This window comes from Urocitellus parryii, chromosome 11 (assembly GCF_045843805.1).
Source record: "Urocitellus parryii isolate mUroPar1 chromosome 11, mUroPar1.hap1, whole genome shotgun sequence".
NCBI lineage: Eukaryota > Metazoa > Chordata > Mammalia > Rodentia > Sciuridae > Urocitellus > Urocitellus parryii.
Genome location: NC_135541.1, coordinates 47,646,261 through 47,663,043, shown reverse-complemented (window position 1 = coordinate 47,663,043; position 16,783 = coordinate 47,646,261). Strand labels below are relative to the sequence as shown.

At 39.3% G+C, this 16,783-nt stretch overlaps 1 protein-coding gene across 2 annotated transcripts in view; it reads right to left on the bottom strand.

Annotated features, from left to right (window-relative positions):
• The window catches only part of Dnajc6 (DnaJ heat shock protein family (Hsp40) member C6), a 159,980-nt gene that overhangs the window by 10,414 nt on the left and 132,783 nt on the right, over window positions 1–16,783 (bottom strand). For both annotated transcript variants that reach the window (XM_026411021.2, XM_077790976.1), the window contains 4 exons: window positions 15,500–15,934; window positions 12,872–13,006; window positions 8,589–8,657; window positions 6,444–6,563 (listed from right to left, as the gene is read on the bottom strand). In XM_026411021.2, the coding sequence (XP_026266806.1) occupies window positions 6,444–6,563; window positions 8,589–8,657; window positions 12,872–13,006; window positions 15,500–15,934 (759 nt within the window). The remainder of the gene's footprint in view (window positions 1–6,443; window positions 6,564–8,588; window positions 8,658–12,871; window positions 13,007–15,499; window positions 15,935–16,783) is intronic.

Genomic DNA, 16,783 nt, shown 5'->3' with positions numbered 1-16,783 from the left:
TGCCTCAAATGATAGCACAATTAACCTTCCTAACAGGTAAAGAAATTGCAGGAATATCTATTATTTCCTTAATCTCCACAATGACATTTTAAGGCACATATTCATTCATTCTTTCTTCAGATGAACAAACTGCAGTTCAGAGCACTTAAATGATTTTGCCAAAGTCACTCAGCCAGAATGTGGCAGAACTGGGACTTGAATCTAGACCTTTGATTCTAAGACAGAAGAGCCCTGGCTCTTCCCACAGTGCCACCCCTCCCTCACCTTCCATTCTGAGCAGATTTTATTTCCTCACGATAGTAAAAACTAACAAATGACAAGATCAGGGACTAGAGCAAAGTTCACACACTAAGGAGCTACTTAACCTTCAATGATCAGAATTAATTATTGTTTGCTGTGTGAGTAAAGCATGGATAGTGCCCAAGAACAAATAAAATTATTTTAAATATTTGCAAGTAAATTTCATTTTCACACTACTTGCATTTCATTACAATGTTTGAAGAGGTAAAATGAGAAGCTGAACTATGGTGAGCTCCAAGGACCCTTCCAAGGTAAAATATATATACAACTAAGTTTATACAGCTCTTTAGAATTTTTAAATGTGGTTATATGCATTCGTACCTTTGACCTACACAAGTGCCTAGTGTCCAGCATAGCACCTGGCATATAGTAGATGTTCAATAATACTAGAGGAAGAATGAATGAATAAACAATGCATGCAAGAATCAATGGTGATGCTGGGTGTGGTGGCACACACCTGTGATCCCAGCGGCTCAGGTGGTTGAGACAGGAGGATCTCAAGTTCAAAGCCAGCCTCAGTAAAAGCAAGGTATTAAGCAACTCAGTGAGACCCTGTCTCTAAATAAAATACAAAAAAGGACTGAGGATGTGGCTCAGTGGTTGAGTACCCCTGAGTTCAGTCCCAGTAACCTCCCCCCCCAAAAAAAAGAATGAATGGTGAATGAGTAATAAAGCTGGGCTCAAACACAGGTTGACTCCAAATCCAATAGCAGTAATATAACATTTCCAGGGAGAAGAAAAGAGGAGTCCCAGGATCAGAATAGAGGGGAAATATCTATAGGAAAAAACTTACTATCCATATTCCTGCCACATCATCACTCAGCAGGTAAGTAGTATTACTGGACCCACTTTAAAGAGGAAGAAATCAAGGCTCAGAAAGGTTTACTGACATCTCATGAGCACGTGGCTAGTTAAGTGAGCTGGACTTGACCGTATGCATCCTGCCTCATTTTCTGCACCCCAAATCCCTAATTCCTCCCCAAAGCTCTGACTTTTTTCTATAGCTCCTCCCTTATGATCTCTTCTTTCTACAGATATTTCCCCTCTGTTCTGACCCTGAGATTCCTCTTTCCTTCCCTACTATGAAAACTGTATTATGGCTACTGGACTTGGAGTCACCGTGTGTTTGAGCCCATATCTGTCGCTCATTCACCATTCATTTTTGCATGCATTAATTTATTCACTAGTATTTGTTGAACACCTATTACATGCCAGGCATTATGCTGGGCACTGGAATTATACACAAAACAAGATATAGAAAATCCTTCAAAATCTGAAACATCTCAAGCTGGGTGAAAAACTTCACCCCTTTAAACCTCAATTTCCTCATCTGTGAATTTAAAACTATCTCTATATTCTAGGTATAGTAAGGCACAAAAACTGTATGAAAGCACTTTATAACCCCCGAATTAAGTGAACTAAGAGGCATTATATATTATAAAATAAGGCAAGCTCCTATGCCAACCACATGCCTGGTGTACCATATGGACTCAACAATACCTGGTCTTAGGAACAGGTAATGGCAGGGTTTGTGCTAAAGTGAGGCATGGCCCTTGTCATTCTGTAACACACAGCATGAGACCTCTCCATGTGTCCCAGGAGTCCTGTAAATAGCACCTTAACATACACCTAACGATGGATATTTGAACTACCCTGGGGTTTCATTTGTATTTTATGGAAGCTTACTTTATTCTAAACATATCTGTTTAATTATTTTAAATGTTTTAAATATGGAAAACCCTAAAGAACTACAATAAAAAACACCTACCATATTCCCACCACACTCGTCACTCATTGCTATTTTATCAAACACTATTGAGCCAGGCTGCAGACACAGTGTGAACTACTGCAGACACTGACCCTGCCTCTCCTGGGGCCCAACACTAGGACTTTCTGATGTCAAACCTTCCAAGCTTCCAGAATATTTTCTACACTGGCTCAGCAATTCTAATTGTTACTGCCACTGTTAGCAGTGAATTGACAGAAATACAAATCAGTAGCTAAGCCCAGAGGTCACTGCTACGGTCATCAAAGCAGAAGCAGTGCTTCTCACACTTGACTGCCATCAGAAGTACCTGGTGGGGGAAATTTTTTTTTTTTTAATGCTCCATCCTGTGTAGCCCACCCTAGTGGGTATTTTACATTTGACTAAGAGTTCTCTCTTACAATCTATTGGAAGCTCCAAAGAGCAGGAATATTATCTGCCTTGGTTCTCTATTACAGCCTGAATTCTTAGCAGAGAGGAGGTAATTCCTATTGAATGAGGGAGTGAAGGCCCAAGGGTCAAAAACCATTGCCAAGATGAGCTAAAGCGATCTTCCTTCCCACTCTCCACTTTACCAGCTCTGAATTTGTTTCTGCTCAGAGTGGCTAAGACCTCCAAGTAAGTAAGTCTGGAAGGGATGAGAAGTCCCTTCTTCTTCAATTTCCCTTTTAATCCATTAACAATTTCTACTGAATTCCTTTACTAAATATCAGGTAGTTACTCTGCCATTGCTTAGTTTCATTATCTTATTTTCTCTGGCAGCATCCTGCAGGTGGCCTTTCCCATACTCACTCCTGCCCTGTTCATACCAGTTCTCTACAAAATGTCCACAGTCATCCTCCTAAAATGCAAAACTAACTGTCTCCTCAATTTGCACTCAGATTGGAGTCCAAACCAATACTGATGTCTTTCCTGAGTTAGACGTACTTGTTCAACACCATACCCCCACCCTTCTACCACAGATCCCAGCTCATCCTGCTCTCCAGAATTGGGTGGGGCTTTTAAACACCCCCTCCCCTCTGCCTGCACTCCTTTCCCTGGCTTAATACTAACCATACCACAGGTTTCAATTTAGAAGCCATTTCTTCTGATCCTTTTATTGCCCCAGATTCTGGCTTAGGTTATCTCAGTATATCTATGAACTTCTTCAATCTTTCAGTTCTGTCAGATTGCAACTGCTATGTAACATAAGAGGACACCTGGGAGCTCATGTGTGAGATAATGCAAGAACATTCAGAGACAAAGTGAATAGATTATGAGAGTTGTAACTTAATCAATGGCTGCATCCACTGATGGGGATTAACCTGGTGATAACTGTAGACAGGTAGCAGAGAGGGTGGGGGCCAGAGGCCATAGGTCACTGGGTGCATGGTTTGGGGATTTATATTTTGTCCCTGGTGAGTGGGGCAACCCCTGCCCCATTTCCCTCTCTCTCTCTCTCTCCTTCCTGTTAACATTGTCCTGAGTTGCCATCCTCCTCCACATTCTTCTGCCATAATGTTCTGTCTCACTTTGGGACCAGAGTAATGAAGTTGGCCATCTATGGACGGAGACCTCAGAAACCGTGAACACCAAATAAACTTTTCTTTTCTCTAAAATTGTTCTTGTGAGGTCTTTTAGTCACGGCGGCAAAAAAAGTTGACTAAAAACACATGTGAAAACTATTGGGTAAAAGTCAAATAAGAAGTAGTATATTCTCATGATTATCTCAAAATCTCTCTCCCAGATTACTTACTAGCTGCAAAGGGAAATGGATAACTGCACAGTGAAGAAATGGGGCAGACATCATCTGCTCGGAAAATTAAGATCAAACCCAAACTGGGACTTTTTCTCCATCAGTCTGTACCTATCAAATATCAATTTCATAAGAGATGGAGTAAGGCTAGGAATGTTTTCAGATTAAAGGAATCTAAAAAGACATGACAACTAAATGTAAGATGTAACACTGGATTTTTAAAAAGAACTTCCTATAAAGATCACCTCTTCAGAGAGGCCTTTCTTAACTACCTTCTATCTAAAATAACATTCCAGCCCATCCATCACTTACCACCTCCTTCCTTTCCTCATCTGACCCTTTGTCTTTTTCTTATTTCTTCCTCCATAGCACTTAGCATGGGGGCATGAGTGCAAGCTCCAGAGATAGACATCTTGGAGTCAAAGCCTTGTGACTTGGGTATGTTATACAAACTTTTGTGCCCCAGTTCCCATATCTATAAAATGAGGATTATAATATGTTATGATTTGGATATAAAGTGCCCCCCCCAAGCTCCAGTGTTAATGTAGGAATAGTCAGAGGTGAAATGATTAGACTATGGTAACTGAAATATCATTCGTCCATCCTCGTTTGAATGGACTGACTGGTAACTGTGTGTGGCTGCCGGAGGCAGGTCACTGACAGTGTGCCCTGGAAGGGTTCATCTTCCCTGTGGCTTGCTTCCAAAACATTTCTCCTATGACCACTATTAACTTATGGCGAAAAACACTGGAGATATGGACCCTTCCCCTTTTCTTTCTCTCTGTTTCTTGTCTGTCATGAGTGCAACAGCACTCCTCCACCTCACTCTTCCGCCATGATGCTCTGCCTCACCTTGGGCCCATAGCAATGGAGTCCATCCACGACTGACCTCTGAAACCATGAGCCAAAACAAACTGTTCCTCCTCTAGGTTATTCCTTTCAGGTACTTTGGTCACAGCGATGAAAAGTTGAGTAACACCTAATAGTTCCTACTTCAAAAGATTTTAGGAAGATCAAATTAAATAATATAAGTAAAACATTAAAATAGTACCTGTTTCATCATAAAACCCTCAATAAATATTAACAGTCTTTCTTTCTTTCTTGGTACTAGGAATTGAACCTATAAGTGTTTTACTACTGAGCCATAGTCTTAGTCCTTTTTTTTTTTTTTTTTTCTATTTTGAGACAGGGTCTCATTAAGTTGCCCAGGCTGGCCTCAAACTTGCAATCTTCCTGCCTCAGCCTCCTAAGTAACTGGGATTACAGGCATGTACCACCACATCCAGCTTATTATTATTATTTTTATGACTTGACATTGTATTACATACTTATTCATTTACTGTTTTTTTCCCCCCTTTCAGATTATAAGCTAGAGAAAGGCAGGAATTTTGTTCTCTTTTTGTGTGGCTGGTTTTTATTAAAATAGTGCTAGCTAGCACAGAGAAACCACATAGTAAATATTTGATGATGAATAAAGATATAAAAAATGAATAGTCAGTGGTATTTTAAGTAGAATTTCACCTAATGTTATTACTTAAAACTTTGAAATTTACATTAAGATACAAAGAAGGGAAGAGAAGAAGATGACTCTACAAAATAATTTCAAAATTTCTTAAAAAGAAAAATACATCTAAAGAGTATAAATGCAAAGTTGGGATTCTGACACAATGACTGGCAAAAATGGCAGCATGTTCACACGGCCTGAAGATAATTTGGCTTTGAATGTCTCAGGAGGAGTTTCTGAGAACACAGACTACTAACATGGCCAATGCAAACCTTTGTGTCAGGGCCACCCAGTGCTTACTTAACCACTCTGGACTGCCCTAGAGAAGGAAGAAAGAATGAGTTTTAGACCATGTACTTCAATGAATGCTCCTTGAGCATAGGTTCCTCAGTAAAACAGGTTCACTATCATATCCCCATGGAAGGGCCTCAACATGAACACTAACTCTCAAAAGTTTTGCAGTAATCAAAGTCCACCAAACCCAGTGTTTTCCAAACTCACTTGCTCACAGAACATTTGTTCTGTATCTTCTGTTAACTTATGGTGAAAAACATGAAATATGACCAAGAGAGTTGATTGTTTTCATATAGTATTTTATAAACTGTCCACACAGAGTGTGGTTAAGGGGAGCAAGAAGACTAAGAGAGTGAGACCCTCACAGTAAGGTTTCTGCAAGGGTGGCGTCATGTGATACAAAGCCACCTGACCACCCTCATCTCTGGCCATTTCTCTACACATTACCTTTGTTACCGTCAAACCTTAGTGTCATATGCTCCCAGAAGCTCTAACTACATTCATGTTACAAATTTATAAATGGCCACAAGCATATAAAAAGATTCTCAGCATCTCTAATTATCAAGGAAAAGCAAATCAAAATGATGATGAGATATGACCTCACACATGTTAGGATGGCCATTATCAAGATCAGGCAATAATAGAAAAATAAATTAATAGAAATTATTTCCAACCCAATATTTAATGCCTTTTTTAAAAATGTCAATTTTAACTTGCAGAATATAGCTTAAGTGTATGTACTATTTTAGGTCCTGGGTAGCAGTGACAGTTGTGATGACCGAGATTTGTATTTGAAGCTTTTTAGCCTCAATTGAAATTTATATTTTAACCTGCAATGCTTGTACCTAGTGTTCCAAGGTCAGCAAAAGGATCCAGAGTCTGGGGCTTGTTGTGATGGGTAGGAGTGCCATGTGAGGATCCTGTTGGGCTGGTGGCAGCTGATTTGCTTCCCATCCCAAAACCTCCTAGAAAGGAAATAAGAGTATTGAAAAAGAGTCAGTTCTCAAAGACTGAATTCTAAAATTCAGAATTCTAGAGCTACTAGCCAAATTAGGACAGAGTTTAGAAATGTATCAGGAGTTTCTAGACCCTGTTTCTCTGACTTGGTGAAAGGTGACAGGGACAAGGACAAGGCACAGAACAGGCACATGCTCTTTCCTGGCCACACACAGTAATTATGATTCTCATTGTTTCCCTCTCCTGTTGCCTGACTTCATTCTTTCTTATGGCATTTGGAGTCAGGCCTGGATGGGAAGAATTCTGGCTCTGCTTCTTCCTACCTAAGTGACCTTGGGCATCTTGCCCAGCATTTTTGAGTTCAACATTTTACTATTTTTTTAAAGCAAATACTACAAAATCAAAATCACAGGCAATAAAAGGAAAAAGTAGACAAATGGTCCTACATTGTACTTAAAAATTGCACAGCAAGGGAAACAATCAACAGAGTAAAACGACACATCATGGAATGAAAGAAAGAATTCACCAACTTGTATATCTGATAAGGGGTTAATATCCAGAATATATAAAGAGCTTCTATGACTCAATAACAAATGAACAAATAACATGGTTGAAAAATAGTTAAAGAACCTGAATACACATTTCTCCAAAGAAAACTTATAAATGGCCACAAGAATATAAAAAGATTTTCAACATCTCTAACCATTAGGGAAATGCAAATCAAAATGATGATGAGATATGACCGACCCCACACTTGTTAGGATGGCCGTTATCAAAATGACAGAAACTAACAAGTGCTGGGGAGGGTGTGAAAAAACTAGAATCCTTAGGCACCTATCAGTAGGAATGTAAAATGGTGCAGCTTCTGTAGAAAATAGTTATAAAGGTCCCTCAAGAATTTTATAGAAGAACTATCTTATGATCTAGCAACCCTAATTCTGGGTATAAATCTAAGGAATTAAAAGCAGGAACTCAAAGAGCTATTTGCACACCCACGTTCATTGCAGCACTATTCACAACAGCCCAGAGGCGGAAGCAACTTAAGTGCCTATTGACAGTGAAAGACAGAAAACGTGGCATATATGTAACAGGGAAGATTATTCAGCCTTAAAAAGAAATAATTGTCGTCATGTAGTACAATATGGATGAATCTGAGACACGTGAAGCAAGATAACCCATCACAGAAAGAAAAATGCTGTAAGATTCCACTTATGTAAGGTATCTAAACTGTACAAACTCCTAGACAGAAAGTAGAACAATGAACAATCATTACCTGGGGCTGAAGAGAGCGAGAGATGGGAAATTGTTTTTTGGTGGATGTGGAGTTTCAATCATGCATGATTGTCAGGGGGTTCTGGGCCTGTTGTACAATATGCATGTGTTGACTTTATTCTTGGATATTGTATGAAAAATACATTTTTCATGTTATGACTTTTTTAAAGCCATAATGAAAACAAAAGGAAACAACAACTGACTCAGAAAGTTGTGCTAAGTACCTTGTCACTCTGTGTGTGTGTGTGTGTGTGTGTGTGTGTGTGTACGAACACAATGTTAGGAACTCAGTGACAGAGAACACAGACAGTTCTCAGTTGAAGACAGAGTAGCCATGAGAAAGTTACAAACAGATCCAACCCAAAACAAGCATTTTTGTGAAGAAAAAATATTCTTATTTATTCAGTGAAAACATTTGTTATTTCACTTAAACTTACATAACTGTGGAGATAAAAATTATTATCCCCATTTTGTAGATAAGAAAACTGAGTTACAAACTTATCAAAAAATTCAAAAGTTTCTCAGTGGTAGAGTTAGACACGCATTGGATCTGTCTGATTCAATTGTCAAGATAGATATTTGGCAGGTGAGAGTGAGAAGTAGTACTGTCATGTCATCATGTCATCTTTAGGGATGATGAACACAAACTACATAGGTGGGCTATAACCCCCTAGAGGTATTCACCTCATCTTGGGTGAAGGATTATGCTTACAATTAGCAACTGGTTAAATGTGTACCAAAAAGAACCTGCTGGCGTTTACCTGGTTTAGCATGCCAGTCCCAGCCTCCAGAGACATCTGGCTGAATGTTCACAGCAGGGGTGCTAGAAGCTACAAAGGGGGAGAAGAAAAAGAGTGAGAACAAGATCCCTCAGAGGCTACTTTCTTGAGTTTATACAGGACAAAGCCACCCCTTCAGCAGAGCCTGCCTAGCTTCTCAAGTTCCCACCACTCACTTCTCCTGAGCTGCCTCCACACTCTGTAGCACTTAGCATTTTCTGCCTTTCTCTATGGATGCTCACATAAGGCTTCATAGAAGCCATAGATTATTCACCTCTGTTCCTTCTTTGCACCACCTTTGTTTTACCGCAGTGTTTACCCACTTGGGATTATAATTGTGTGTGTCTGTCTTCATTAAACTATGGCTCCCTTGAAGGCAAGAATTCTCATTCAACTTTGTGTTTCCCACCTCTATACTTAATGGAGTGGGCAATAAGAAAATTGGGGGAAAATCCAATTTTAAAGGAAACTCTATTCACTTTAGCTCAGCATTAACAAGGGTACTGAAGCATGATCCACTTAGAACTGAAATTCTGTTTTCTCCTCTGTTGTGACATGAACTGAGAATTATGAGTCATTTAGAGCATGTATTGGGCAATGACTGGATACCACCCACTATGCTGGTGACAGGGGTGTGTCTCTTGTCACTCAACAGAAACCTATTACAGCTTCAAAATAGATCATTCTGACCCTTCTCAAAGATCCAAACATAGAATTTGAAAGAAATGTTCTGCTGTAAGAAAGAATTTCTTTCTAAGGTACCATTAAGTTTTGCCCATAAAAATGAGTAAGTAAAATGCAAACACAAAGTATGCTTCCCATTTGTACGTTAAAAAGCACACACTATTATCGGCAATAATGACTCTTTCCTTTCTGCTCCTCCTTTCTTTTCCCACATGAAATCTGAAGTGGAAATTAGACAAATTTGCTATCTGATTTCCCTTAAACTCTGATCTTAGTCTTATATCCCTAAAAATCACTAGCACTTCAAACTTATTAACAATCAAACCCACAAATCCCTGATAACTACCTACCATATGCAAGGAACCATACCAAGGAGCAGAAACCTAAAAGACACACTGCCTAACCCTGAGAACTTACAATCAGCCAGAGATAGGAATATGTAACCAAAAAATAATAACAACTACCTAATAATTAAAACTCTATTTTGCCTTTCTTTATGGTTAGTTGTTTACTTGTGCTTCCAACAACATTTCCCTAGTGATTATTCTCTTCAGGATAGCTGTTCAGTAAATATTTATTGAGCTCAAATTTCTTGATTCTTTAGAGGAGATTGATGATAGCTTATTTGAAACCTGGGAGAAGCACCCCAAGGATTCGGAGGTGGGTGATCTGACCTCCCCATGCTGACATCAGACTCTTACCTATGTACTGTCCCACGAGAAGATGACGTAACTGACTAACAGTAGAATAATAATTTCTTTCCCAAAAAGGATAATGGAAAATTCTCACTCACTGGCATGACATACCAAGATGAGAAACATAGTTACAAAATAAAGGAGTGATACTTGGCCTAAGCTGGTCTAATCAGCTCACAGAAACCAGAACTAAATCCCATTTGCCAGGCTGAAGTAAGAGCATTCATGTCCAGGGGCATCAAAAGAAGTACTGCCATCAAAACAGTAACTTCAAAGCATTAACCTCAGGAAATGAGCATTAACCTCATTGTATGACCTTACACTCACCAGCACGGGCATCTAAGAAATTTTGGTAGGACAAAACTTGAGTTCATTCATTTAATAATCATATTAGAAAGATAGCACCTACTGTGTGCCAGTTATTCTTGTCAAGCAGTAGGGACACATTCATGGTAAAAAATAAACAAAAAAAATTCCTGCCATTGTGGGACACATGTTCTAGTAAGAACAAAAAATACACGTAATGCATATGTAAGTGAGTCCATGTATTGGAAGTTAATAAGTACAATGGAAAGGGAAATGCAGAACAGGGCAGACAATAAACTGCTATTTGAAATGAAGCAAATTAGACCCCATTGAGAGAGTAACAGTGAGCAACGAACGACTCAAAGGAATTGAAGGAGTTAGCTACACAGATGTCTAGGAAGAAGTATCTGAGGTAGAGGGGAGAACTGGTGCTATATCAAAGAGGCCAGTAGGGTTGGAAAGATAAGAGCAAGGGGAGGAAAATGGGAAATGAGGTAAGAGGCACGAGGTTGCTAAGGCATACAGGGTCTACACACGCCATTGCAACAATTTGGTTCTCATGTTGTATGAAATGGAATCATTTTGAGCACCACCATGACAAGACTTACATTGTAAAGGAGTAAGCAAAAATAACAACTTTTTAAAACTTTTATTTTATTTCATTCGTTCTTTTGAGTTACCTGTGACAGATATATATATATATATATATATATATATATATATATATATATATATATATATATATATATATATCTTAGGAGCATGGAGGAGACACTCTTTAAGAGGACAGTACTCGGGGCTGGGATTGTGGCTCAGTGATGGAGCACTTGCCTGGTATATGTGAAGCACTGGATTTGATCTTCAGCACCACATATAAATAAATAAAATAAAGGTCCATTGACAACTAAAAATAAATAAGAGAGCACCACTCATGTATGAGAAGTAAACTTCTTGTGTATTTTCCTATGGACCCATTTCAAATAGTTTAAGAGTAAAGACCAGTTGGAATGCAGGAGGCTGAGGCAGGAGGATTGCAAGTTTGAGACCAGCATGGGCAACTTAGTGAGAACTTGTCTCAAAATAAAAAATAAAAAGGGCTGGGGAGGGCTGGGGTTGTGGCTCAGCGGTAGAGCACTCACCTCGCATATGCGAGACCCTGGGTTTGATCCTCAATACCACATAGATAAATAAAATAAAGATGTTGTGTTTAACTACAACTAAAAAATAAATGTTTTTTAAAAAAGGGATGGGGAATATAGCTTAGAGGTACCATGTTCCTAGATTTAATCCTCAGTATAGGGGGAAAATAACTGTTGGAAATCACCCATAAAATTTGTTTCTAGGAGACGGGATGTGGCTCAGCGGTAGAGCGCCCACCTAGCATGTGCGAGGCGCTGGGCTCTATCCTCAGCACCAAATAAATAAATAAATAAATAAATAAAATATTTTTTTTAAAAAAAAAGTTGTTCCTAGATGGGTTTTTCTTTTTTTAACCAAGTTATAGTTTGACCAATGCTGCACAACTCATCTTCCTTTTGCATTTACATGACTTCCACAAGATCAAACTGATAACTAGATGCCATTAACCCTTAAGTTTAAGGTATTTCAATATTACACTGCCCTCTAGGTTGAAGCTAGTGATAGTCAACATCAGTAGAAAGCACCAATTTGGCTTAAAGCCATTTTCCCTTAACCAAAGAGCTCCAGTTGTAATCAGTATAACCTGAGCAATATATTCCTGCTGCACTAACACATCATTATGATTGCTATTTTTTCCATACACCCTAAATCTCTGCCATAGAAATATAATGTGGGTCCATATGTAATCTTAAATTTTCTAGTAGTTACATTTTAAAAAGTAAAATGGTATCAATAACATTAATTTTAAACATATTTTTTATTTAACAATATAACCCAAATATCATTCTAATAAGCGATCAATATAAAAAATATTAACAGGATAGTTTATGGTCTTGTTGAATGTTAAGTTTTGAAATCTAGTATATATCTTATATTTAAAGCATGTCTCAAGTCATACTAGTCACATTTCCAGGACTCTGCAGCCATATATGTCTTTAATAAATAAGGGAGGTCTATCCCAAACTTTGCTCTATAGAATACTAATTTCATGGAATGCTAACACCATGTTTCATTAATTGAAGTCTGCTATTTTTCCACACTTCAAAAATTTCTCCAGGCAAGACATATCTTCCAATCAATTAAAATTGACAGTGCTTTTTTTTTTCTTTTTCTTTTTCTATTGGTACACAAAATAATGATAGGCAGTACAATCAACAGTGCCTTATGCTTCTGTGTACATAACTCTCATGTGAAAAGGAATTTCCCAGTCAAGTAAGTTTTTGGAAAAGTTAAGTAAAACAAAGCAGGTTTCTGTCTTGTAAGACATCTCAGAGATTTTAATATGTTAATGTAAATTTTTAATCTCCAAAAGAGAGATATATTACAAAGCCCCCCACACACACACCGACCCAAAAAGGCACCCAAAGGATACTTTTATTTCTTACTGGTATTTTGTGGAAAACTATGTTCCACTAAACACAATATAAGATACTTTCTTACCATGCACTGTAGGTGAAGGGCTTCTCGTGGGCTGAAGAAAGGGGTCACTGGAGGCATTGGATGTGCTCAGAAAAGAACCCAGCAAATCTGGACCTGATGGTTTAGACGGTGCTCCAAATGGGTCAAAGGTGGTACCTAGAAAACAATGGTAAAAAATATATTGCTTTGTCCTACAAGTTCAGCTATTTTATAACTATTGAAGAGTTGTCACTATTGCCTGGAATCAGGATGATGTGTGCCTCTAGGCCTGCTCCACAGGCCCATTCTATCCTTGAAACTTCCTCCACGGCTAACAGTGGATCCCAAGGATTTCTGACCACACAAGAATAAGTCCACCTTTTGTAGATCAAGGAGGCGTCTAGACTTATCTGTTGGATAAACCATAAAAACAATAAATGAAGCCCCCCTTGACCTCTGAAAATCTTAACAATGTGGAATAAGTCAATTAATATTACAGAGAACCTGAGAAGACAAGACTGACAGAGGGTTTTGATGACTAAACTGTGCTTGTGTAAATGTTCATGCCAAATGAATTATGAACAAACATCAGAAAGAGGGCCTTTGCTATTCAGATAAACAGTAGGAAATCACAACAAATAGTTTCATTTAGTTTTGTCTCTCAACAGTCTCTGGCTCCCTTGAAAGTTAAAATGAGAGTAGTGAGGAAAAAAAAAATTGCTTGGGTCCTGTGGAATGCAAACATTTCCAAAACATAGCTTTTCAACTACCTGCTAGAGGGCTGGGATTGTGGCTCAGCGGTAGAGCGCTTACCTAGCACATGTGAGGCCCTGGGTTTGATCCTCAGCACCATGTAAAATAAATAGATAAAATAAAGATATTGTGTCCAACTAAAAAATAAATATTAAAAAAAAACCTGCTAGAAACCAGATGCAGAATTAGTGGAGCAAGGAAAAGTTTGTGAATGGTGAAAAGACCAGAAGAAAGTGGGAAGCCAGGGTTATTGGGAATAATGCTCCAAGAATCAAGACTCCATCCTTTCTGAGAGTTTACATTGTCTTTCATTAAGAAGACCTCAGCTGATCCTCAATGTCATCCTGCCAGATAGAAGTGGCATCATCTTTACTCTACAGACAATGAAAATACAGCTCAGGAGATCCAGTTTCTTGTCGAAGGTCTTGTCTAAGGTCAAGAGAATAAGACTGGGACTCATGCTCAAGTGTTCTGACTCCAACTCTCAGGAATTTCCCAAAAGCACTTCACATTTCTTACTGTCATGAAATGAATGGGATGAAAATCGCTGAGATGCATGGAGTTAATTGGCCCTTAATTTGTCTTATTGAACAAGACACAAAATCCCCTTCAGTCTTCCTGAGATGTCACTTCTTAATCTTTAAACACTGAGCTAATGGCTACTTCCTAGAAGGGGATTAACCCATTCTGAGAACAGAGGAGAATCAAACCACTTAACCAACCAACCCCACTTCCACAGTGCAGGAAGGACACATAGCTTGATAAGATTACAGCCATGACTTCTTTCACACAATGCTCTCCTGACATCTGCTGGGCCGCAGTCAAGCCTCTGTTGGCAGCAACATACTGACAGTTTCAGACACTCTATCACATGAAATATATCCCTTATCTCATTTAATATGCATAAAACCTTATCTTTTCTATAAAATGATAACTCTGAACCTTTTAATGTAATTATAAGAGTTCATTGGGCTAATCCCTCTACATCTGGGTTTGAAGCCGTCCTCTGGAATATGCTAAAATCTCACCACGACTTGGCACTTTTAATATCACCTTAGGTCAGAGGCATTCTCTATAATGAAAAGTAAAATGCTGAACATCACAGATAAGAGCTAATTTAGTTCCCTAAGTAAATTCTGAGATAACCAAAAACTTCTCTGCATAGCCAAAGTATATGCAGAAAACTACAATTATAGGAAGGCACTGCAGGAAATCTGAAGGAAAGCTCTGGAGTGCAATGGCCAAATTTTGGACCCTGACCCCATTGAGTATCAGCAATATGAACTTATGCTACTAATTTAACTATAAAATGGGGATAATGGTAACAAAAACCCAATAGAGAGGTGCTAAGAACTGAATCATGTTTAGTGTTATATTCCATATCTGGCAAATGGTAAGTATGTCACAAATATTAGCTGTTTTTTGTTTGTTTGTTGGGGGGTTGGGGAACTGGGGATTGAACTGAGGGACACTCAACCACTGAGCCACATCCCCAACCCTTTTCTGTATTTTATTTAGAAACAGGGTCTCACTGAGTTGCTTAGTGCCTTGCTATTGCTGAGACTGGTTTTGAACTGGCAATCCTCCTGCCTCAGCCTCCCAAGCCACTGGGATTACAAGTGTGCTCCATTGCCCCCAGCATTAGTTGTGACTTTTAATAATAATTCATCCATCTACATCTCCAAAAAGAAGTAACTAAAGCCTCTCAGGCCTGAAATCCTGACAAAAGAAAACCTACCAAATGAACAATATTTCCATTTTCTCTTGTGTTCTCCAATTAAATGAAGACCTAAATATCGACTTCTAAAGGGACTTTCAGGGGATTGAAGAGGCCCAGCTTATTAAGACAATTCTGCCTTTCTGGCCCAAAAGTTACCATTCAAATCTCAGAACTACAGAGCAATGGAAAAAAATTACCTTCTCCCAGTCGTCGGGTTGGCGATGCGGAGGCCGAGGCTGCCGAACGGCGTGGTGTCGACTGGGTGGATGCAGGTCCACTAGGGTGAAACACGTCTTCCACCCCAGACTGTCCAGCCTGGGCAGGAGCAGCTGCACCTCCACCCCCAAACAGGTCACTCAGTAGTTCAGAATTGGAGGGAGGCGCTGCCGGTGGAGAGAAGCTCTTACTCACATCAGAACCTTCTAGGCCCAGAAGGTCCACCTCCTCAGGGGGTGGTGGAGCGGCTGGCTCCTGCTGCTTTTTGCTGGGCTTCTTGGCGCCATGATGTCTGTCACCATTGGCATTGCCATGCGGACTGGAAAGGGTCAGAAGTTCATCGTCGGATTGCTCGCTCTCCTGATTCACTAGGGCAGCATGGTCCTCCTCGCAAGATGATTTCTCTGATTTCTGATCTAAGGAAGACCAGTAGCCAAAAAAAAGAGTTAGTTACTGACCACGGTGCTGTTGGGGTTTGTTACATTATTGCACATCATTCCAGAGAGAAGGATTCAACCTTGAGCAAATAGTGCTTTGGGATCCATCCAATGGAACACTTTTTATATTATATTCATCTATCACGGCTGAGCATCTGAGATTCAGGGCAGCATTAGGATATGGAGTAGGACTCGGGAGCCAGGCATCCTGGGATTGAACCCCAGCTCCACTACTCACTGGCTCTGTGACACTAGGTAAGTTACCTTACTTCTCCGTTTCCTCCTCAGCAAAACAGGGTAACAAATAGTACCTCACTCACAGGCTATTATGAAAATTATGTGAGATAATATTATAAAGTGCTCAGATCAACAGCAAGGAGTACCTAAATGTTGATGATGATGATGATGATGATTTTTATTCTGAACCAAAGAACATTCTTCTATTACTGAGCTACACACCCAGATGCACACTCTCTAATCTGAACCTCTCAGAAAAGTTATAATTTTATTTTGAGATAGGGTCTCACTAAATTGCCTAGGCTGGCTTCAAACTTTCAATTCTCCTGCCTCAGCCTCCTGAGTAGTTGGGATTACAAGCATACAGCACCACATCCAAGTCAAATTTTTATTATCATTACTATTATTAATTTCCAGGCTCTATGCTAGGTGATTTTTTTTTTTTGGGGGGGGGGGAATAGAACAGTAACCCTTAGTCCTTTGTGAACACCCTTCACTGACTTTTACTTCTCTGTGTGTCCTGCAGACAAAAGCAAGGCTGTTCTCCCACGGGCTGATGCAGAAGGAACTCAAACACCTGCTGAGTTCACA